Source organism: Podarcis vaucheri, assembly GCF_965113315.1.
Source record: "Podarcis vaucheri genome assembly, chromosome: 2".
Lineage (NCBI taxonomy): Eukaryota > Metazoa > Chordata > Lepidosauria > Squamata > Lacertidae > Podarcis > Podarcis vaucheri.
Window position 1 is genome coordinate 85,887,302 of NC_138760.1, and position 25,243 is coordinate 85,912,544.

At 40.7% G+C, this 25,243-nt stretch overlaps 1 protein-coding gene across 2 annotated transcripts in view; it reads right to left on the minus strand.

Moving 5' to 3' along the window:
- The window catches only part of FGD3 (FYVE, RhoGEF and PH domain containing 3), a 102,550-nt gene that overhangs the window by 37,798 nt on the left and 39,509 nt on the right, over window positions 1–25,243 (minus strand). The window contains exons 2-4 of one of the 2 annotated variants that reach the window (XM_082209422.1): window positions 15,281–15,451; window positions 12,338–12,509; window positions 9,930–10,527 (exon numbers count right to left, since the gene is read on the minus strand). In XM_082209422.1, coding sequence (XP_082065548.1) covers window positions 9,930–10,527; window positions 12,338–12,509; window positions 15,281–15,451 — 941 coding nt within the window. Of the gene's footprint in view, window positions 1–9,929; window positions 10,528–12,337; window positions 12,510–12,679; window positions 13,525–15,280; window positions 15,452–25,243 lie in introns of those variants that run through there. The other variant, XM_082209423.1, reaches the window with a different exon arrangement.

Sequence of the window (25,243 nt, forward strand, 5' to 3'; positions counted from 1 at the left end):
AACTGTCTTTCATCGCCAAAAACAATAGGCTTCAATGAATAGAAAGCCTTCACTTGATTAGGTTATTCCTCTCTATACAAGATATGCCTGGGCCTCTCTCATTCCTACGACTTAGCACTAATATAGAATATTTCCGTATCTCTTCTTTCCACTTTTTTATTACTAGTCCAGTTAACCAATTAAAATAGTATGGCAGTTGTGCTTGAACATGGGCACACACTTGCAAAATCGCTAAAATCAATCACTTTCATGTCATTTCTTCTTTCAGAAGTATCCAGGCTGAGATATCCCATATACAACGTCAGCAATGTCAGTCAGAGAGACATTATCAAAGCTAATAAGCTCCTTCTTGTCAGTTTCCATTGGACAAAAGACAGAGAAGACACACAATTATTCAGTCATGTGTGTTCAGGTTCTGATAAATGCTCAATGACATTGATGCCTTACAGCATAAAATAAGACTCCATAAAAGAGTGATGTGGAATGAGGCATTTCTTACTTTCAGGAACACTATCTTTAAAAGTTAGCCAGGTTAATCAGTATTTTCATTTCAGTATTTTACACACAAATGTGCCCATTAGTTGTTTATTATTGCCCATTTTCTCACTGGCGGGGGGGCGGGGTGTCCTAAAAAGAATGCACAGCAAAGTATCAGTCTGCCAAAATTAAATTAAGAATAATGCCATTAAATTGGATAATTATTTGGATTTTAAAAAATATCAATACAGTGGTGCCTCGCAAGACGAAAAGAATCCGTTCTGTGATTCTCTTCGTCTAGCGGTTTTTTCGTCTTGCGAAGCAAGCCCATTGAAGGATTAGCGGATTAGCGCTATTAGCGGCTTTTAGCGGCTTATCTGCTGATCGGATCAGCTGATAAGCAGCTTAGCGGCTTAGAAAAAGGGGGGGGGAACCAGCAGGAACTCGCAAGACATTGTCGTCTTGCGAAGCAAGCCCATAGGAAATTCGTTTTGCGAAGCACCTCCAAAACGGAAAACTCTTTCGTCTAGCGAGTTTTCCGTCTTGCGAGGCACCACTGTAATTTATTTCTCTTCATCTTTCCACTATAGAAACAGTGGATAACTTAAGGAAAAACAATTTGATGTGATCCAACACTGAATTTCTCAAGTATCTGTTTTTCTGTATTCCATTATGAATTGACCTTATCATTGCCTCTTGACTAATGTGTAGATAAGAACTCAGTAATCCACCAGTATTCACATTTCCTAGAATTATGGGGTCATTCAATCTAATCCTCTGCATTGCAGGAATCTCAACTAGACCATACAGGACAGATGACCACCTGCAACAATTCTTTCAGGTTAAAAAAAACTTAACATGTGTATTTTGAGAGAAAATACAATGTAAAATATGTATTCTTTTAAAGTTGCAATTTAAAAATAATAATCACAGATTAAGGCAGAAATAGAACAGAAGAGATTTATGGGTAAAGACATGCTAAAGTGACATGGAATGGGATCTCTACCCCAGCATCAAGACTCAAACTAAGCTGAGTGAAAAAGAGCAGTGATCATGGCAAAAGAATGGAGAATCTATCATTTTGTGAAATAATCTGGATGCTGTGCTCAAATGGTTTTCATGCCCAAGGTCCCAAGTTTAATGACTCACACTGAAGGATCTCAGGTAATAGGCTGGGAAATACCTCTCTTCAGAGACCTTGGCCAGCAGTCAAAATAATTGGCATCAGGTTAAAGGTAAAGGTAAAGGGACCCCTGACCAGTCGTGACCGACTCTGGGGTTGTGGTGCTCATCTCGCTTTACTGGCCGAGGTACAGCTTCCAGGTCATGTGGCCAGCATGACTAAGCCGCTTCTGGCGAACCAGAGCAGCGCACGGAAACGCCGTTTACCTTCCCGCCGGAGAGGTACCTATTTATCTACTTGCACTTTGACGTGCTTTCGAACTGCTAGGTGGGCAGGAGCTGGGACCGAGCAACAGGAGCTCACCCCGCTGCAGAGATTCGAACCGCCAACCTTCTGGTCGGCAAGTCCTAGGCTCTGTGATTTAACCCACAGCGCCACCCGTGTCCCGCATCAGGTTAGATCACTGGTTTTCAACTGGTGTGTTCAGGCCCATTCTTGGGTCATGACTTGATAAGAGCATAAGAAGAACCCTGGTGGGTCTCTCCAGGGCTATATAACTATAATTATACTCCACCCACCTGGCTGGGTTGCCCCAGCCACTCTGGGCAGCTTCCAACACATATGAAAACATAATAAAATACTGTATTTTTCGCCCCATAAGACGCACTTTTTCCCCTCCAAAAATGAAGGGGAAATCGGGGTGCGTCTTATGGGGCGAATGCCTGCAAGCCTCGCACACCCGGCAGGAGGTCCCACCGGGTGCGCGAGGCTTGGGGCGGCAGCCTGTCGCCCGAAGCACAGGGAGCCAGGCTCCCCCTGCTTTGGGCGACAGGCTGCCGCCCCAAGCCTCGCGCACCCGGTGGGACCTCCTGCCGGGCGCGCGAGGCTTGCTGACGCTCGCCCGAAGCAGGGGAAGCCCTCCGGAGGGCTTCCCCTGCTTCGGGCAGGTGAGCGCAAGGCTTGAGGCGGCAGCCAGGGCTGGGGGGGGGGGAATAATTTTTTTAAATTCATTTCCCCCCCAAAAAAATGAGGTGCGTCCTATGGGCCGGTGCGCCTTATAGGACGAAAAATACGGTAATAGCAATCTGATCCAATATAAAAAGTCACAATAACTTTAAAATCAACAACTTATATCAAACCAAGCAACATTCAACAATCCATCAGAATCTAATAGTAAACAGTAAAATTAAACTTCAGCAAATAATAATTAAACAGTTTATACTTATCAACCACAATAAAGAATTACCAATCTATAATCAATAAATTAACAGCAAATTGCAATGCATAAAATACCACAAAACATACAAAACCATGTAAAAATACCAAATGGAGAATCAAGGACGCACAACTTATAAAACTTTTAAAAAATATCCCTGAACTTCGCTCTTCTGCTGCTGCTGTTCTCAAAGTCATGGTCTGGGAAAGGCTTCCAGGGCTGGAGGATGGAGCAAGGCAGGTGGGAACGCCATTGCCTGATGAAGAACAGAAAGTCTCTCTCTCCTCACCTAGTCCAACATCCTATACTCCCAGTGGCCAACCAAATATCTCTGGAAAGCCCAGAAACAGGACCTGAGAACAACAGCCCCACCACCACCAGCAGCAGCAGCAACAACAACTGGTATTCAGAGACAAGCCACCTCTGATAGTGGAAGCAGAATATTGTAGCCATTAATGGCTAGTAGCCATTAAGAGCCTTATCCTCCACGAAGGATGGGTTGCAACAGCAGCACTACCACATACAAATATACATATATATAAGGAAGCTCTTGCCAATTATCATCACAGTAGTCAGCTACTGTTGCAATGACTACAGAGAAAGGTTTGTTTTGAACAGAGTGCAATATAAAAGGAACACTGAAAAATGCTATTGAAAAATAATTGTTATGCACACTACAAAAAGACACTAGTTTAGGAGATGAAGAGGTGCAATAGAGCAAATGAAAACCTGAATTAGTGTTTTCAAGAGGTTTCTACTCATAATTATAAAGAGTAGCTCAGTCCTTTGAAGAGGCCTCATCAAACTTGCAACAATGTATCTCTCCGCATTACGAATGCCTACATCACACCAGGAAGTGCCCAGAAAACAGCACACGTAAATGTGATCAAGAATCCTTATCCTGGTTTTAAAAAGAGTAAAGAAAATTGAAATTGGGGTGGGAGTGGAAGCAGTCTCTCAAGTGCTCCACTTAAGACTCTTCTTGTGACATTGCTCCTTTATTCCCCAAAGCTAGTTATAGTAATTACTTCAACTGTGTCATTTCTGGTTAAGTGATGTCAACAACATTCTGGAGTCCCCAGAGCAAGACAGGCTATCAGACACATTTGCTCCGGAACTTACCACATTTCCTGTCCAGAGCTTTAGTGCAGAAAGCAGCTGCTGTGCAACGAATGCAATGCAATGTTTTCCTTATCAATATTAATCCTTTCACCGTGGCTTACATGGATCAGGTGTACTGAATTATTAGCGTACACAACATTATGGTGATGATAATACCTGCATGTAGAATTGCCCAAAATCCAAGTGCACTTTTTTTTAAACAAAACAGGGAAACAGAAACTAGGTTAACACAGGGTTTACTTTCCTCATTTAGCTAATTTTAGGGCATGCCATACCACTGCAGAAGAACACAGGCAATTCACGTGCTGTTGGAATGTACTGGGCCCCAGGGTATTGTCTGAAGGCAAATGTAACTGCCACCCTCTTGGAGCTGAGCAGGTCTGCTTCTAGCCAGTATCTAGGTGGGCTACCTTGGATTCCGTGAAAGAAGAAAGGAAAGAGGGGAAATGTAATGAAGTAAAATTAATAATTTCCCATTTTTAGTTTGAATGAAATCTGCCTTTAACGTTACAATTCTAGTTCTCCAAACAGTAATACAGTGGTACCTCGGGTTAAGTACTTAATTCGTTCTGGAGGTCCGTTCTTAACCTGAAACTGTTCTTAACCTGAAGCACCACTTTAGCTAATGGGGCCTCCTGCTGCCGTTGCACCGCCAGAGCACGATTTCTGTTCTCATCCTGAATCAAAGTTCTTAACCTGAGGTAATATTTCTGGGTTAGCAGAGTCTGTAACCTGAAGCGCATGTAACCTGAAGTGTATGTACCCCGAGGTACCACTGTACTCCTAGCATTTACCCCACAACAGCAGGAAGGGAATGAGTCCTGCATACCTAAGGCCCATGGTCCTCCCTCCCCTGTCTATTTCTAGACCCCCTTGTGGAGCGTGCTCTACAGAATGCTGAGGAAGAAGGTGAACGGGGATGGGAGGGATGGAACGATATGGGTTGCAAAGAAGGAGAAATGCTAGCAGATTAAAAAAGGAAAAAAGTCAAATTGTATGAGTTGTGAATCCCTGCTTTAGAGAAAGCCTCACTGTACTTTGCATCTTCAGGTCTATAGAAGAAGGCATTTAAACAGGGATGCCATGGATATTTTTAAAAAATAACACATCACATCTGCATAATATACAAGCAAAACATAGCCCAGTATCATGCAATGTTGGAGGAAGAGTCAAGCATATATGAGATGCTGCTATAATTGAACATGGGGAAATTTAACTTCCAACTAAATGAAAGCCATTCAAAAAATTTGGTCAAACTAATTTAAAATACCTTCCATATATATTGCCAATTTAAAGGTTCAGGTTAAAAATATTCTAAGCTTTATGTTGCAGTTGTAAAGTTATTTATTTCCCATTTTTATTTAGTGGGAAAGGTCAAAAGGCCCCACATATAACATTATTTGTTAAAATAATGCATTATATTAATATGTATATTAATAAAATATATTATTCAATTAAGATGTTTATTAATAAAATGCATTGATTATATGATGCATCTCATATAAGTATGGCCATCTAGGTATGCATAGTTAAATAAAATAGGAAAAACTGATCCTAAGGATTGATGAGTACTTAAAGATCAATCAGCTATGGTCGTAATTAAATCTGAACTCCCACTATATAGATATTACTAGCTCCATATCTATAAATTAATTTTTTTGTCATGACATATTTTATTATATTGGAGACTGTGTTCGTTCATCATGCTATATTCTAGAGCAAAGCACACACACTGAGAGACTGAATTCTTCAGAATATACTTCCAGGTTTTGCCTTAATGTTGGCCATTACTCTACCATTAATGGTTGCAATGACACCAAAATCAATGTTTCTTGCCCTTTCTTCTGACTTGACTCATATTAATACACTGATTAGTCTCAGACATATGGATAAAAAAACAAACAATTTCAGAGCCTAAGCCCAAGTGAGTCAATTGCAGTACTTACTATATCTCTGATGGGGGAAAGGTAGCAAACTATGTCTTTATGGCTATTTGAACTCATGTTGTTGTTGTTTAGTCGTTTAGTCGTGTCCGACTCTTTGTGACCCCATAATGTTACTTATGATTCTATTAATGCTATGCTTCCTAACAAAACTGTAAACTGCTTTAGAAGTTCTGCCTAAATATGGTATATACATCTTTTAAATCACCCCATCACTAGAAGCTGTGCAAGTACCCATACTTAATGATTCATTTCATCCTCTCATTTTCTAACTCATGACATCTCCTCCTAGATCTCCTGTGTAGACCCAAATCCTTCAAGATCTATTGATAGAAAGCTGTATATAAATGGGTTAAATAAATCAAGATATCCCCATGGTGGCCACTGGCTTAATGCTAGTTTGGAGTCAATCTGGATTTTGAATGACATCTTGAAAATAATCAAGAGCCTTGTAGTATCTTTACTGTTGCGACTAAAGACTATTAATACAGTCATCCCTATGGACCATGTTGCAGATGTACATGATAAGCTTCAGGGCAAAAGGAAGCCACATAAATTTATTGTTGTTGATTGAAAACAGTATTCTAGGTTTTGGGGCAGCTGAGCAATCACTGACTTATCAATATGGTGAGATGAGTATTTCATAGAATTGTAGCTTCAGAAGAGATCCCAATGGACGTCCGGTCCAACTCCCGTGCATTGCAGGAATCACAACTAAAGCATATATGACAGATGGGCATCCAACCTCTACTTTAAAACCTCCAAGAAAGGAGAGTCCACTACAGGGAGACCGTTCCACTGTTGAACAGCTCTTACAGCATGGTTACTCAACTCTGGGAACAGGTCATCAGAAGAAAAGCCCTGCAGAATTAGGATAAGGGCTATGCAGTCCAGCATCCTGCTCTCACAGTGCCCAGTCAGATGCATATGGGAAAAAGGACATGAGTGTAACAGCACTTCCCCTACTTGTGGTTTCTGGCACTGCTAACAGCTCCAGGAATCAGTGTATAAGGAGTATCTTCCATAATAATATTTCCGAAGTCTGTGCATGTAAAAATTTGTCTCTGTGAAAATATTTACTTCTCAATCACATCAGTGACACAGACAGGAGCTAAAAGGGAAAGGGAACCTCTGAATAGAGACACATACCCATTCTCCAAAAAAGAACAGTAATAAACCGGTGCTTAATGGAGAGTGAAAAGAAATTGTGGTATCAGCTTGCTTTGTCTGCCCTTCCCTCTGCCCATCTTTGCATGTCTGGAAGTTTTGAATATCAACCATGAAGCTGCTGGCCTATATGCTGCAGATTTCAAAATGACAGCAGCAGTCACATTTCAGTCTAACAGGCAGATTTAAAAGGCCAACAACAGGCTTCCGGTTTCACTCTGCCTTATTGGAAGCAGCCCCCACGATAGCGAGAGATGGTTGGCGAAGGAAAAACAAGGATGACTGAAGGTAATTATCCCTGCAAATTCCTCCCAGGGATAGGGGTGGGGAACAGGCTTCACACAGAGTTTGTCTCGGGACCCAGCTCTCGCTCCGATATGGAATGCGGGGGGCAGGGAGGTGCTGAGTGCAAAAGCGCTTCACCTGCCGAAAACCCTCCAATGCCGCCATTAAGAAGCAGAGGTTCTCCTATTAATTGGAGCTTAATTCTCCTATTAATTAGACTAAAGTACAGGTGTATGCTAGAAGAGATGAGATCACAAACTGCGGAAGAAATCAGCTACAAGATCTTAAGCTTTGAACTTGAGATAAGTTTAAAAGACATGGTGCAAAAGACAGTGGGGAGCCTATGGTTTCTTTCTTTAAAGTTTTCTTCTCTAAATTTATGATTTGGCAACCCTCCTCTGAATTAGTTCAAATTATATTTGTACAAGCAAGAATGGAAGAAATTGGAATATATTTCCAACAACAACAATAAATCAGCAGTAACTAATACATCAATTCATTACAGTTGACCATCTTTAACAATAGTTAACAAACTACAAAACATCACTTTGAGTTAGTCAACTTCTCATATTTAACTTCACCTCTTTCTTAGCAAATCAGAAAGAAAAGACCAAGTGAGAAGAAAATAAAACATCAAAGGAGGAAGAAGGGGAAAGAAAAGAAAAAGAAAGAAAGAAAATTAATTTTAAAAGAATTTAAAGAAAAATTAAACACATTTGACTTCCGATTAGACTCATTGTATTATTATTTCTATTGTTCTTTCACACACAGTTCCAAATTACTGTATTACTTTCTCTATTTTTATCAGATACCAAAAACATTATGTTTCTTATTTTACAAGAATCATTCTAGTTCTGACAGGAGATGTTTATTATTACAATAGTTTTCCAGATATTCTTTTTAAAAAATTCCATTCTTTCTGTACCTTCTATTGGATTATAAATATGGAATATAACATCAAACAGAGATGTGTGTGTAAAAAAGGAAAAAGGGAGGAAAGCTCTATTTTTCAAAAGGTTTATGATGGAAACTTAGAGTTGACTCTTCCCCATCCTTTATTATTTATGAAGTGAACTGAATAACGTTAAGAAGACTTGGAATTTAATTTAATTGGAAGTATAATTGCTCATATATCTTTAGTTAGAAGGAAGGAAGGATGAAAGGAGTCTGAACTGCCAAAGGAACTGATAATATTCTTTACTGAGTCATCTGCAGTTCTATAGACTGCTCTTCTTCCCAGGCTGAGAGGAAAAAAGGTGACAACAGTTTACCGTATTTACTGGGACAGAGTGACTTTTGCAGCTGTTAAAGTTGCAAAAAAACAAAATACGGGACGGAGCGATGGAGAAATTTCTGGAACATCAATGGGATATCAGCTCCGCCCAAGGAATGATGGATAACAGCAACAACCGGGGGAAAGACATAACATCTTACAGGGACAGGAAGAATAAAAAAATTCCTTCCAGTGTATCTGAAGAAGTGTGCATGAACACGAAAGCTCATACCAAGAACTAACTTAGTTGGTCTTTAAGGTGCTACTGGAAGGAATTTTTTTATTTTGACTATGGCAGACCAACACGGCTACCTATCTGTAACAGGGACAGGAAGAAACACCATGGACAGAATAACTGCCACACAAAGGAATAACAAGGATATAGCTTGAGTTCTTCACTTGTAGTTTTATAAATCCTTTAATGGATCAACACAAATAGAAGTTATTAATATTGCAGTTGTTGTATAAGGGATTATTTTTTTGACCTGAATGAAACTGAAATTAGTAAGATTTTGGAACTCAGAAATAAATAAAATAACCAAACCATCAAATCTAGCACACGGGGGGGGGGGGGCACTTTATCTAAATTACAGTGGTACCTCGGGTTAAGTACTTAATTTGTTCCAGAGGTCCGTTCTTAACCTGAAATTGTTCTTAACCTGAAGCCCCACTTTAGCTAATGGGGCCTCCTGCTGCTGCGCCGCCGGAGCACGATTTCTGTTCTCATCCTGAAGCAAAGTTCTTAACCTGAAGCACTATTTCTGGGTTAGCAGAGTCTGTAACCTGAAGCCTATGTAACCTGAAGCGTATGTAACCTGAGGTACCACTGTATATAGTTCAGTATTTGAACAATAGGCATTAATAAGTATATTTTAAGTTGGTATTGTTATCATGAGGCTATTATTGGGCTGTAATTGAAAACTAATAAAAATTATTATATAAAAAAATAAAAGGCCAGCATCAACACCTCCCAGAAAACAATAACAAACCAAGGGGAAGTTGGAGACCTCAGAAAGAAAGAAGGCTGGGTCTGAAACTCCAACTGACTACATATCCACCATAGACTAGGACTGAAGAAAAGAGAAAAATAAGAAAGACAAGTGAGCTCACTCCTCAGCAACAGAACAACGCTTTGCACAGAAGTGACAGGCGTCTGACTGAAGGCCTTAGAGAGCCACTGCCAAGCAGTACTCAGTTACTGGGGGGCAAGTGTCACAGACTATCTGACTCAAAATCATGCAGTTTCGCATGCTCAGCAAATTTTGAAGATCATTCTTCCCCACTGCAACCTGTTATCAAACCGATACAAAATATAATATTTACCTTATTAATGTCCACACATTCCAGTTTTGGCACCTCCGCTGTCTCTTGCTCCTCACTGCTTCCCTCATCTATGTCACTGTCTTCATCCTGAGCAGAGTCTCTTTTCTGCTCTCCAGCGGAAAACCTGGCACCCTTTTTGTCCGTCTCCACCTCCGCTGAGCTCCCGGTCACATTGACCTTTTTCTGCTCCGCACCGTCTTCATTCAGGAAAGTCTCTCCCGCCACACTACAAGAAGGGCTGTCAATCCCACTGTCCCTATTGGGAATTTTACCATTACTGTTCAGCTCCACGGATGAGTCCTTAGGTACAAGCTCTTCCGTGGGGGCTTTGCTGACCTGCACATCAGCACAATCTTCAGCGCTTGTGCCATCATCTATACTTAGTTCTTTAATTTTCATTATGTCTGCGTTAGACAGTTCAGTGCTACACAACATGCCAGGTTCGTTCTCATCCAGCTCTTTATTTTCATTGGTAGAAGATGCAGTGGAACCTACTGCATCACAGGTGCTTGGGCAACACTGTTTGGAAGAGTCTGTCTCAGGTTCCATTTTAAAAGCTAAGTTGAACTGGTTTCTTTGAACAGCATGGATGGGCCTCCTGCAAACGAAGATAAAGACAAAGGCACTGGGTCGTTGGCATCACATACAAATCCACTTTGAAGCTAGTGCCCTTGGTTTAACCTCTTTCAGACCAGAGGCTATGTCTAACTCCAGATTGAGTGAGGTGGCCTGCCTCAAGTTGCAAATTCTGGGTCTGTTGTTAAAAAGCCAGCCAATTGTCAAGCATTGCTTACCACTACCGAGTATGTCAGCTGAGTTTTCTGCTTCTTGCCCTCAAATGCTTTTGGCTGTCTCTGTAAGCTTCTTCTTTTCATTTATTTAAAACTACAACCGGGCACAGAAATTTCTTTAAAATATCTTTAAAATGTAACAGGTGGCTGCCATAAATATTCATATTATATGAAACCATAATAAAATTCAGTTTTTAAAGGAAATGAAACCCACAAATTCGTCCTATTAAAAATTTAAGGGAACCATATTGAGGAAGTCATGGCCTTCAGCAAAGTCACTCCTAAATAATGAATAAATCATTTAAAGGTAAAGGTAAAGGGACCCCTGACCATTAGGTCCAGTCGTGGCCAACTCTGGGGTTGCGGCGCTCATCTCGCTTTATTGGCCAAGGGAGCCGGTGTACAGCTTCCGGGTCATGTGGCCAGCATGACTAAGCCGCTTCTGGCGAACCAGAGCAGCGCACAGAAACACCGTTTACCTTCCCGCCGGAGTGGTACCTATTTATCTACTTGCACTTTGACGTGCTTTTGAACTGCTAGGTTGGCAGGAGCAGGGACCGAGCAACGGGAGCTCACCCCGTCACGGGGATTTGAACTGCCGACCTTCTGATCGACAAGTCCTAGGCTCTGTGGTTTAACCCACAGCGTCACCTGCGTCCGTTAATAAATCATTTACGGTTTGCTAAAAGACTAGCCAGATATATTTATCTTCATAACAGACTGCAACATCCCAAGAGAATGAAATTATAAAAGTAATTTATAGCATACTTACTCAACATTTTTAACACCAAAAAACAGTCCTATAAGTTCTCGGTTCTCTGACAAGTTAACCAGTTTTAAAATCAATCATCCCTAGAGAAAATCCGTCCAACCTAAATAAATCACTTGTTGTCCAAGAACACCTATGCCAGGACTGAATCGTGTCTCTTAGTGTATTGTTATGTATTTATCCTTTTGGAATCTGGGCTGGCAGCCCAACATCATTTTTACTGTAACCCTCCGTTGTCAAAAATGTGTCATCACTGAGTGATTTACTTGTAAACCATCATCAATTATCAGACACTTTTCAAAACTCTCCACTAGGTTTTAGATGGACCTGGCTTAATTGTAAAGGTAAAGGTACCCCTGCCCGAACAGGCCAGTCTTGACAGACTCTGGGGTTTGTGCGCCCATCTCACATCTATTGGCCGGGGGCCAGCGCTGTCCGAAGACACTTCCGGGTCACGTGGCCAGCGTGACAACGCTGCTCTGGCGAGCCAGAGCCGCACACGGAACGCCGTTTACCTTCCCGCTGGTAAGCGGTACCTATTTATCTACTTGCCCCCGGGGGTGCTTTCGAACTGCTAGGTGGGCAGGCGCTGGGACCGAGCAGCGGGAGCGCACCCCGCCGCGGGGATTCGAACCGCCGACCTTTCGATCGGCAAGCCCTAGGCGCTGAGGCTTTAGCCCACAGCGCCACCCGCGTCCCGTTGTAGTTGGTATTAAAATAGACACACCATTTTATGTATTTCACATTTGTGAGTTGCCATACTTTCATTCTGCATTGTTACAACGTATTTTCCCCTCCAGTTATGTAAAGAAGAGAGGAGGATAGCAAAAGTAACCAAAAGTACTTACCTAATACTTTCAAATTTTTCAATGAGTCTGTTAATGTCTGGTGAGGTCTGTGTTGTTTCTTCTTCAGGCACTGGGCTTCTTGTTGACTTGGGATCTGCTGGCAAAGGCCTAGATGGTGCTGGAGGAATCTTCTCGTGCCCGGCAGGCTGGAGATGAACAGGTTTTGGAGGTACTGAAAACAAACAGAGAGAGAGAGAGAGAGGAATGGTCCGTCTTTCAGCAACCAAGCCAATTGCTCCACCTCTACAAAGCTGAAAAGGCCACTGCTTTATTACAGTAACACCAATGTAGCGCCAGACCGTTTTTATATATAAGAATAATTTGTTTTAAGCCAAGACTCACTGGGCTTCTCTTTTGCATTTTGGTAGATCTTTCAAAGACTGACGGAACGTAACCACTTCCTTGTTGCTAAACAGGATGCATAGCACACAGAGACACTGCATTTTGCAAAAGCTCTACCACAACCCCCAGTCTCGAAATGAGCATTTTCGGTAGTCGTGATCCAGAACTTTGAGTTCTTTTGGATTAAAGCACTGAACAAAACTGATAAGAGTTAATAAAGATTTTTAAAGATCTTCTCTCATGCTTATTCTTCTGGAAATTCAGAAAGCAAATCAAGATTTGTCCGTATTCCTTTCTTTTTCCTTCCCCCACCTCTTTAAGGTATAAGCTGCAGAAATTTCCTTCCTCTTTTGCTGCTGCACTAAACATGCTACTGTAAGAAAGCACTTACCAAGTACTGCTTTCTACTCTTTTGGTGGGGGTGGGAAAGAGCATTAGTCCTACTGCAGCAGTCTTTTGGAAAATGCAGCAAGCCATGCGAGGTCCTCATATTGTTCACAAGTAAATAGTAGTTTTTCAAGCATGCAAGCGGTAACCCATAGCAACAGGGTTCATGTCATCTCACTGTTCCATACAGCCAGAAGCAACTTAACTTAACCAGCCTTTAAACTAGATACTGTAAAAAAAAGGGCAATTAACTCCAGTTGTTCACATCCTTCAACAGTTGCTGGCAAAATATGCTCAGGTTCAGACTGCTTAATGAGGAAAAGGGTGAAGTTTAAAATTTCGAACCTCTCTCTAAAGCGTGTTGGGTTCAACATTTAAAAAATGCACTGTATTTTTGTATAATATCATCAACATATATGGCATTTTATAAAGAAACATATGCAAAACAGACAGGAATTTAAATAAAACGCTTAACCGAGTGGGAAACAACAAAAGTAAAACATAAAATGTTGTCAGCTTCCTCTTAACTTGAAGCAGGTGAAGGGTGTGGCGGGGGGTGGGGATGGGACAAAAGTGGCTAAAATGGGGGGGGGAGGTTTGGAAAACTATTACGATTTAACACTTACTGGCACTGTAAGTGCTAAGGTATGAATATATCACCTGCAATGGACAAAGCAAAGTAAGGTATAAAAATTGATGTCCAGGAGGAACATTTTGCATTGCAATTTGTCAGATAACCCATTAAAATATATGTTGGAACACAGATTTCTGCCTTAGAGGAGTTCATTAAAGAACATCAGCTTACAAGACATCATTTTGGGGTTAGAATCCATCAAGGGCTCTGGTTTCCAGGTTCAGAGGGAGATGGTTATTAGTCCCAAATAAGCATGATCCCAGGTAAGGGCCAAAAATGGCAACCCCTGGGCAGAAGGTGGTCACATGATAGGCAAGAGGTAAAGTTCCATTTTCCCCCCAGCAGAGACACATCATTAATTCAACCTGTATTCTAAGAAAGAGTATGCCAGACCTGGAGATGGTGAAAGAAATGTGTGGTTGTGAGTGGATGGAAGGGCTTCCAGGCTGTATCCTGTTAAAGGATATAATTTGATTATTAATGATCCAACCCATCTTTTTCTATATATACAGGCATAGAAAACAATTTAATACATCTTACAGATTGTGAAATTTAGACTGCATAGACACTATACCTTCAAAGCACATTCCTTCCCTCAAACAATTCTGGGCACTGCAGTTTATCCCTCGCTGCCTTGCAATTCTTAGCAAACTCTTGACAAACTACAGTGCTCAGAATTCTTTGAAGGGGAAAGATGTGTTTTGAATATGCTATAAAGGTATACTGTGTACGCTGTCATACATTTTTCATACAACAGATCCCAGAGAAATCTCTTTGGAATGAACATGTTTTTTTAATATATATTTATATATTTCAACTGCTAACACGTTATTTCAATTAAATTTAGTATGCTATACTTTTTTAGTTCAGAAGCAGCCATTCTTCATCATTGTCCTGGCCCACCTGCCATGTGCAAATGTCCCTATCCCTGCATTTTTTTTAATGGGAGAGAATGGCAGCAAATTAGTATATCATACAGAACATAATAATAATAATAATAATAATAATAATAATAATAATAATAATTTATTATTTATACCCCGCCCATCTGGCTGGGTTTCCCCAGCTACTCTGGGCGGCTTCCAAAAGAATATTAAAATACTGTGATACACTGGATTGCAATTCCCAACATGCCTTCAAGGTGAATAGTGGGCCAATGGTGCACTGCAGAGACGGCAATAAAAATCAACACAAAACGTGAAACCCAAACCGTACCTTTCTGTTCGATTGATATCTACCCAGTTGAAGTAATGAACTTCTGTGCCACTGCAATGTGCTTCAGATCAAAACTTACACCACTTATGCTACTTTCTGAATAGCCTTGTGAAGTTCAGCCCTCACTATTATTACTATAATTATTATTAAATTTCTTTACTGCCCTTCATCCAAGGATCGCAGGGAGGTTCACAATATTATACCACAAAAATACTAACACAGTAACAAACAAAAGCAATATCTCACCTAGTTATAGCAATCCATACATGGAAGCCCTCTAGCTTATATAGCCTCTCAGAAGGCCTGATAGGGTGGCCATGCATCTTTCAACACATTTTTTAAAATAACACCAATAAATTACAAACCTTGGGGTTTTGGCAGAGGATGCTTTTTGGCCAAATGGCATTTGGTTTTGGGCTTTCTTCCAGGTTGAAGAGTGCACTGAATGGGATCCACACGCTGCAACTCACTACATGTTTCCAGCACTGTCCTTGAGTCAATGTGACATTTGACTTGAAAAGAAGAATGAGGGCAACCTGGAATAAAGAAATGAATTTGTATTTACTTCCTCCTTTTGCTAATGAGTAAGCAGAAGACTCTTGTCACATGAACTGATCTAATGATTGACACATCTACTTCAAAGTCATCAGTTTAAATCCATCCATCCCTACTGTCATCATGCAAAGGATGGCTGATGACAGAAAGATAACAGCTTTCATGAACAATTTTGCAAGAAGAGTATTACATAATCTGCGTTGAGGTTCTTCTACAATCAAGTAGTGTATACATTTTAGAAATAAACAAATAATCTAAATCAGGGCTGTGGAAACTGTGACCCGGAAGGCGTGATGTTGGATTGCAATTCCCATCAGCCCTAGTCAGCATGACCAATTGTCAGGGATGATGGGAGTTGTAGTCCGGCAATGTCTGGAGGGCCACAGATTCCTCGCCCTTGCTCTAAATTTATTAAAATATTCTAACCTTGAATGACTGTGGGGATACCCATATAATTGTAAAAACATTTTGTGTGATGACAGGGGCCATGTCAGCCCCCACCTCTGATGTCCATGTGCTGAAAAATTCAAAATATTATATAACACACTAGCAGGCATTAGTAATAGCTACCAGTTAGGTATTATCAGGAGCTGATTGGTCATTTAACCAACTGAGTTGGTGTGTTTGCTCATTCAAAGTACCAGAAGGAAAAGAAAAACACCATTATGAATATATGCACCATCAGTGTTGCAATTCAGAAGTTCTGAGGATCTGCCCTCTTCCTTAACCCAGTATGGTTAATGTTCATGAGCAACTCAAAAAGTAATGCTATCCATATTTTTACTTCAGTTTTGAGAAAACTGAAAACAAACCCATATGGCCCCTTAAAATGACCAGGTTGAAAATAACACTACAGCTCTATGTGGTCTGTCTGCTGATCTCAAAGAGTCAATACTAGTGATAAGTGGTCAACCAATGACGACAAAAAAACCAGAATCATAGAGTTGGAAGGCACACCAAGGGTGATCTAGCCCAATTCCCTGCAATGTAGGAATCTCCACTAAAGTATCCATGAAACTAATACCCTGGTTCATGCAAGCAGTGTAATGTCACACAAACAAGCAAACATAGATGTTCACACACACCCTTCTGTGAACTCTGAAACCACAACTTGCAAAGTTCCCATTCACAAAAAAGTAACTGCAATGCACCATGTGAATTCATGACTTAGATATTGCAGTGGTCATTACTTAGCATCATTTATCTCTCTGCCTCTGTCTCTCTGTCTCTCTCTCTCATTCTCAAGGGTTACACACTTGTTAGTCAAAGACTAAAAAGAATCGCACTTGCATATCCAGGTTGAAATGCAGGTAGAAGGTGAGGAAGAGAGGAGACCAAAGGAGTTGTGTGTCCACTCCTGGCTTCATGAGTGCAGTCACAGCACACAGCACCTGCCAGATGAAAGAGTGGGGGAGAGAGGGGCCTTGGAACTGGGTCTGTGTGGTCAGCTCAGCAGAGCTGCAGGCTGAGTGGAAGGGTTTGAGCAACCATCCCTGGACTGCTTATTCTCAAGACTGAATCATCACAGGGTGTTTGTGAAATAGTGGTTCAATAGAGGTAAAATCATTCTTTCATCCTTCTACTTTTAAAAGCATTATTTATTTCTAATACTTGCTTTGGCAATGCATCCATATATCACAAACTGATAAAAGCGGCATTTTCTGGGATGATGCAAGCTAACAGCTCAGTTGTTTTAAATGGACCTCATCAATCCACATCAGCTAACAATCTTTCTCAGAGAATGCAAAGAACACGGTTCAGTGAACTCCTAGTTGATGATTAAAAAGCCACTTCCTTATCAAAAGCCACCACCTACGTCATAAGTGAAAACAAGAAACAAGCAGTGCTTTTAAAAAAGAAAAACCCAACATCATGCAATACAAGCAAGCTACACGGTACACTCTTCCACTACCCCCCCAAAAAAAAACCGTTATGGTGACATTATATTAATATTAACTGCACTAGAAATATAGGCGCAGTACAGAAATAAAAATTCCCAATCCTGTCCACAGGTTCACAAGCTAAAATGCATGAGACAAATAGCAGGAGCACAACAATAACAAAATTATTGCCCCTTCTCTTCTGGGCTGCCTATGGGACAAGTATAGCACAAACCCTAAAAGTGGCAGACAAATCTGGAAGGACCCTGAGGGGAAGGGAAGCAGAGGTCTCTCATGTAGAGAGACTAGGAGGGGAGAGGAAAGTTCCCATGTGAGAGCTGGAAAAACCTGCCTTTTCTGCAGGGGATTAGGAGTTAGTTTTGTACAAAGAGAAATACTGTATATGCATCTGTTGCAATGTTTCTGAACTTCACATATACTGCTGTTGATTTCCCCCTCTATTAAGTTGTAGGAGTTTGTTGTTAAGAAATGTGTATTAGCCTGAACCTGAGAAAAACATGGAATACCGGTAATTCATGTTATTTTACTGGGTTTGTGGAGTTTATTGTTGGGGTGCTGGTGCAAATAATTTTACATTACTGCTTACTTAGTATGTTTTCATTATGTATTATATATTATCTACTATTATTTTTTACCATGTATTGCTTATTATTTTGACTTGTATTTACATTACTGTTTTAATTTTTTTGTATTGTACAGCTGTTACGTTAAGTATTGGCATACGTTGTTTATCATGTTCATATATTGTTTATCATGTTCTATGTTGCAAACTGCCCTATGGCCTTTTGGCAAATAATTGCTTGGGGTGGGGTGGGGGGACACAAGTTCACTTAAATCATTCAGCTAAAATAACAAGAATCAGTCAGTGAAGACCATGATACACTTTGATCACCACCAGAACTTTAGACAAACACAAAACTAAATCATTTTGATGGCTTTGGTATTTCAATCATGAAGTTTATTGGAAGGATTGGTAAGGTTTTTATTCAAATCTCAATAAGACAATTTCTACTCTGAAGTAAATGCCAATACCATCTTGTTTGCTTAAGTGTTCTCTTTTATTTTATTTCAGCACAAAAGGTCATTGGATCCAGGTTTACAATCATTTTAGTTAAATTAATGTTTAAAAACATATATTTAAGACTTCATGCACTATTATTCTGAAATGTATTGGGAGTACAACATCAGTTAATAAAAATTTGTATAGCAATGCCATCATGCCAAGACTGAGTGCCGCCATAATAATAATAATAATAATAATAATAATAATAATAAATTTATTATTTATACCCCCACCCATCTGGCTGGGTTTCCCCAGCCACTCTGGGCGGCTTCCAACAAAATATTAAAATATAGTAGTTCGTCAAATATTAAAAGCTTCCCTAAACAGGGCTGCCTTCAGATGTCTTCTAAAAGTCTGGGAGTTGTTGTTCTCTTTGACATCTGGTGGGAGGACGTTCCATAGGGCGGGTGCTGTTAAATTCTAGTCCTGAATTAGGAGTTCAAAAGGGATATGCAATATAGCCCTACTATTATGCTAGTAAAAACAGTGAAAATCAGTTCAAAAATAAGACAATTAAACATGTACATAAATATACACATGTATATTTTGAATATTGCAACCAGGGATGGAGGAAGAATTTGCAGAACCTTATTCCAAAGCCTTATTCAATCCAGGAAAATAATGATTTAGACTGGATCATGAGTCCACTTTTGTCCTGTGGATACCATTACAAGGTGGTATGAGGGCTGCAGCACTGCCCTTATCCATTCCTCACTGCTTTTACAAAGCTCCAGGAGTCACCCAGTCGCTCACAGCCTTGTGTGGTTAATGGGCTGGGCTCCTTGCTGCTGTGTGCATTGAAAGGAATTGAGCAAGTTCCTGGGAGCGGCGGCACCTGATGATATTCTGTTGCTCTCAGAAGAAGCTGTATTAGGGAAAACATGGCTGCCTCCATGTAAAAACTGAGGGCTGTCATTCTTTTTACCTTGTAAAGATCCCTCTGAGAGCCAGCGTGGTGCAGTGGACCTGGGAGACCGGGGTTCATATCCCCACTTGGCCATGAAGCTCACTGAGTGACCTTGGGCCAGTCACTCACTGCCTCGTAGCCTAAGATGCCTCATAGGGCTGTTGTAAGGATAAAATGGGGAGCAGGAGAACTATGTATGCTATCTTGAGCTACCTGGAGAAAGAGGCGGACAGAAATGAAATTAAATGCTTGGTGCCACCTGTGCTGATAAGGTACTATCCCATCTAATCAGCCCATTCAACAATATTATCTAGTTCATATCATATGCTATCTAGCCATGGGAACCAACAGCCACAATTAAGACAAACTGGCCTTATCGAAGACATGTAACTATGTCGCACAATAGCAAGTAACTCCTCACTTACAAACACTATGTAGCATGGCCTGAGCTATTGAAATGTCCCCTATTGGGGATGTTGCTCTTTAATTCAGCTAACTTGGACACTCACACTTAGACCACACATCTGAAAACAAGAAGCAAGAGTGAATCTGTCAATGGGAACCAAATCATCTTAGGGATTAATATTTTGTTTCCAAATGAAGAAACTCTTTAGGACTGGTTAGATTTTTAAATTAAAACTTTTTTTTTAGCAATTCCAGTTCAAACAAGGTAACTATAAACAGTCAATTAATAAAGCAATAGAAGTTAACCACTTAGTTCAGTGAGGCCCCATCTGCACTATACATTGAAAAGACTATCAAACCACTTTAAACAGTCATTGCTTCTTCCAAAAAATCCTGGGAAATGTAGTTTGTTAAGTGTGTTCTGCACATTCTTAGGAAACCCCTATTCCATTCATGGAACTTCCATTCCCAGAGTTCCCTGGAAAGAGGGACTGACTGTTAAAAACCCTCTGAGACCGATAGCTCTGTGAGGAAACATGGGTTTCAAAAATATGCATCACCCACCATTGTTCTATCATATAGCTGCTCCTAAACTATTCCCAGTAACATATTCAACTTTCAGCATATGTTGTTAGGGCAGATCACATAGTTACATTTTACAGTACTCTAGCGATGACTGCAACTTCAAGGCTTTAAAAATGTGTATAATAAATGTAAATTTAAATATAGTTGTTACAAGTGCCTGTCCACATTACATATCCCACTGAAGGAATTAGCAGAAGCAGAAAATGATAACTGCCAAGAGTTGTTCACAGTAAATTTTCTAACAAAAAATGTGCATAGAGCAACCACTGCTTGATAGTCTTCAACTGCAATCCTTTACACACCTGGGAGTAAGTCCCATTGAAGTCAAAGAGGTTTTCTGCTGCGTAGGCATGTACAGGATTGTGCCATTATTGATTTACTTCAAATAGGTGTTTGTCTGCCCTTCACTGCAAAGCAACATCATGGCAGACGCCATAATCACTGAAGCAACACATGTATTAAAATATTCTTCATAGCCAGGAAATGACACATAAATAACAACAGACACTAAAGGAAAAGCAACTAAATGCCTGGACAAAAAGGCATGTCCTCAGCTACTGCCTAAAAATCATGAGAGGAGGTGAAAGCCATATCTCAAGACAGAAGGGATTTGGGTTGTCACAAAGAGAGTCTTAGCAAGCTGAATCACCATCAGGTCTCTCCTCCCCCACAGATGGGCAGGTCGATATGGGAGAAGGTCAGGGTGTTTTCAAGTCCTTGCAGCACTTACTAAGTACACCGTGAGCACCCAGATATCAAGAAGACTCTGGGGTGGAGGAAGGGGTGGTCAATAAAAGCATTCCAGTACAATCTGTAGTTGCACCTTTAATGGTGAAAGCAAACCAGCAAGCAATACTTACGTGCGCTTCAGTTGTTTCCAGATATAAAATGCATGCTCCACTGTGAACTTTCACTTCACCCGCTCCCAAAGAGACATCTCGTTTCTACTTCTGCTTTGCACTATGCACTACCTTTGCATTTAACAGGAACTGAGCTTTTGTAAAAACACATGAACTGCAGTTGTCATAGCAAAGACTGATAAAAATCAACCCGCTTTGTATCCCTGAAGAACTTTGCTTAATAAATAAAAGGATGCTATTTCATGTTAAGGAGAAGCAAATGCTGTTTAAAAACCATTTGTTTTAAAACAAAACATGGCTTACACAATACACTAAAGTAGAAAACTAATACAGTATTTTTGTAAGGAAACCTTCAGCTTTCAAGATCAGCTAGACAGAGAAAATAGGAGGCTCAAGAGAAGCACCACTGTTGCTTAGTGAGATAGGATAATTATAGACCAAGCAAGAAGTCTTTTGGCATGCATCAGTATCATAATACCTTTCATAAAAGCACCAATGTTTTAATCTCAGCTATTGACAGAGCAAAATTATCCTTACTGATAAAAAAGTTGACCTAGTTTAAGATGTATAAAGAGAAAGTACAGTGGTACCTTATGGGACGCGGGTGGCGCTGTGGGTTAAACCACAGAGCCTAGGACTTGCTGATCAGAAGGTCGGTGGTTCGAATCCCCACGGCGGGGTGAGCTCCCATTGCTCAGTCCCTGCTCCTGCCAACCTAGCAGTTCAAAAGCACATCAAAGTGCAAGTAGATAAATAGGTACCGCTCCAGCGGGAAGGTAAACGGCATTTCCGTGCGCTGCTCTGGTTCACCAGAAGCAGCTTAGTCATGCTGGCCATATGACCCGGAAGCTGTACCTCGGCCAATAAAGTGAGATGAGCGCCACAACCCCAGAGTCGGCCACAACTGGACCTAATGGTCAGGTGTCCCTTTACCTTTACAGTGGTACCTTGGTTTGCAACCGGATTACCACCACATCAAACCCTGAAGTGTGTGTCCCTTTCTGGGGATTACAACCCATTTTTACGGGAATTACAACCTCTTTTCTTCTTCTTCTTCTTCTTTTTTTTTGAAGGCCCCACTGGCGAAAGCGCGCCTTGGGTTACAATCTGTTTTGGTTTACAACCGGACCTCCAGAATGGATTGTAAGCATGCCCAGACTCACGAAGATTAAGTGAGAGAAGAATTTACTAGAATGTATCAATAAAATGTTCCCATTAAACAAGAAAACAGAAACAAGTACAGTGGTGCCCCGCAAGACGAAATTAATTCGTTCCGCAATTTTTGCTGTCTAGCGAATTTTTCTTCTTGCGAAGCACGGTTTAAACAGTTTAACAAAGTCGCAAGACGTTTTCGTCTTGCGAAGCAAGCCCATAGGGGAATTCGTCTTGCGAGGCAAATCGCGAATGAAAAAACCTTTCGTCTAGCGAGTTTTTTGTCTTGCGAGGCATTCGTCTTGCGGGGCACCACTATACTGTGTATTTCAAGTAGTAAAACCCATCATACACCTTGATACAATTTATGTGTGTATATGAAAAGAAACAATTAAAACTACTGTGCTTTAAAACGACTGTGCTTTTGGACACTTATTTCCAGGAACTTTGGGGACACTGTTCTGCTCTCTGCAGTAGAATGTCAGTATGCTTACATTTATTAAAAATATAACTTTGCAAGGGATTGTAACTGATGAGATTTTGTAGGTGTGATGACTGTGACTGGTGTCCTTCTTCCAACAGAAACTAAACCCAGCTAAGAATTGCACCCCTGAAACCTTCCCCCTGAAAATTATAAAACATATAATTTTATATCCTGAAGATACATTGTTTCTCTGTATCTTATTACTACCTAAGCAATCTGATCCCAGTCTTCATTTTAATGTGGAGGAATAATCTGCTCATAGTATGAATGTATTTTGTTATTCAGGCCTAAATTTCTTCTCTTCATAATCATCTGTGCCATTGAGAAATCTAGCAGCTGCTCTGGCCTTCCATACTGAGTTTACATACCACACTTCTGACTGCAGAAATCCATTGTTGTGATTTTAAGTATGTTGTTCAGAGCACAAAAACAGCTCAAAATAAACGAGGTCTGCAGTTAATTAGACAGTTGATTTTTGCATGAAGGTGCATCAAAGCTCCAGAACTATCAAGCCAAAGTGCAATGCAACTATCAAACATAATCATTTGACAAAGGCATCCAAGGTACCTCTAATATCAACACTGTACATTCATCACCATATTTGGAAGGCTGCTGTGACTAAGGGTTTACTAAAGGGAAGGAGTTGGATTGGAATATAGAGGAAAAACATACATCCTTTGGCAGAAACTATCTGACTTTGTCTCTAAAGACTAATTATGCGTCTTGAAACGAAAACCACTGGCATGGTAATATTCCATGAATACAAAGAAATTACTTAGGAAAAAAGCAAGTACATTTCCTATTCACTGAGTAAACTGGGTGAGAACAAAAGAAGACCTGAAGATAACATAGCTGGGGCAAACAGCTTCTCTTTGTGTACCCGGAAAAGGAAACATGAAAACAAAAAACAATAATACTCAAAAGAGATCAAATTAAAAACAAATCCACCATTTACCTAAAGTGTCCAAAGTTCTGTTAGTTTATATTAGATGACAATCTGATTCCAAATGTATTTATTAGGAGCCTTTTGGCACTTTAAAGAATAACAGATTTATTGTGGTACCAACATATGCCTACTTTATCAGATGCATAAAGTAGAAAGATGGAGAATTTCATTCTGTTTGTTCTTTAATGCCAAACTACCTAATTTGCACTTATTGTGCTTTTCCAAATGTGGGGAAGAAAGCAACAATAAAAGCTCTATGTATTTCAATATAATGAGGCAAAACCAGAGCCATGAAGTTATACTCAATTAGCAATACTCCAGAGACTTTGGGAAGGGCAATCTCTCAGTGGTACACCATTTCTTTTGCATGTGGCATGTAGAAGATCCCAGGATCAATCTCTGAAATCTGCAAGCAGGGCGGGAAATGCCTCATGTCTGAAAGTAGACCAGAGATAGTCAACCTTTTTATACCTACCGCCCACTGATGCATCTTTCTTGATGGTAAAATTTCCTTACCGCCCACCAGTGCTCAATGGAAGGAGGATTCAGCTTGTGCTGTAGAACCCCCCTACCTAGAATCCTGAAACGCCCACTAGTGGGCGGTAGGGACCAGGTTGACAACCCCTGGTGTAGACAATACTGAGTTAGATAGGCCAATAATTCATAGAATCATAGAATTGCAGAATTAGAAGGGATACCAATGGAGAGCCAGTGTGGTGTAGTAGTTAAGAGCGGTAGTATTGTAATCTGGGGAACCGGGTTCGCGTCTCTGCTCCTCCACATGCAGCTGCTGGGTGACCTTGGGCCAGTCACACTTCTCTGAAGTCTCTCAGCCCCACTCACCTCACAGAGTGTTTGTTGTGGGGGAGGAAGGGAAAGGAGAATGTTAGCCGCTTTGAGACTCCTTAAGGGAGTGAAAGGCGGGATATCAAATCCAAACTCCTTCTCCTAATCTAGTCAAGGCCCCTACAAAGCCTAATATTTATTTTATTTTATTTTATTTTATTTTATTTTATTTATACATACATACATACATACAGTGGTGCCCCGCAAGACGAATGCCTCGCAAGACGGAAAACTCGCTAGATGAAAGAGTTTTCCGTTTTGGAGGTGCTTCGCAAAACGAATTTCCTATGGGCTTGCTTCGCAAGACGACAATGTCTTGTGAGTTCCTGCTGGTTTTTTTTTTTCCTTCCCCCCCTTTTTCTAAGCCGCTAAACCGCTTATCAGCTGATCCGATAAGCTGATAAGCCGCTAAAAGCCGCTAATAGCGCTAATCCGCTAATCCTTCAATGGGCTTGCTTCGCAAGACGAAAAAACCGCTAGACGAAGAGAATCACAGAACGGATTATTTTCGTCTTGCGAGGCACCACTGTACATACATACATACCCCACCCATCTGGCTGGGTTTCCCCAGCCACTCTGGGTGGCTTCCAACAAAAGATTAAAAATACATTAAAACATCAGTCA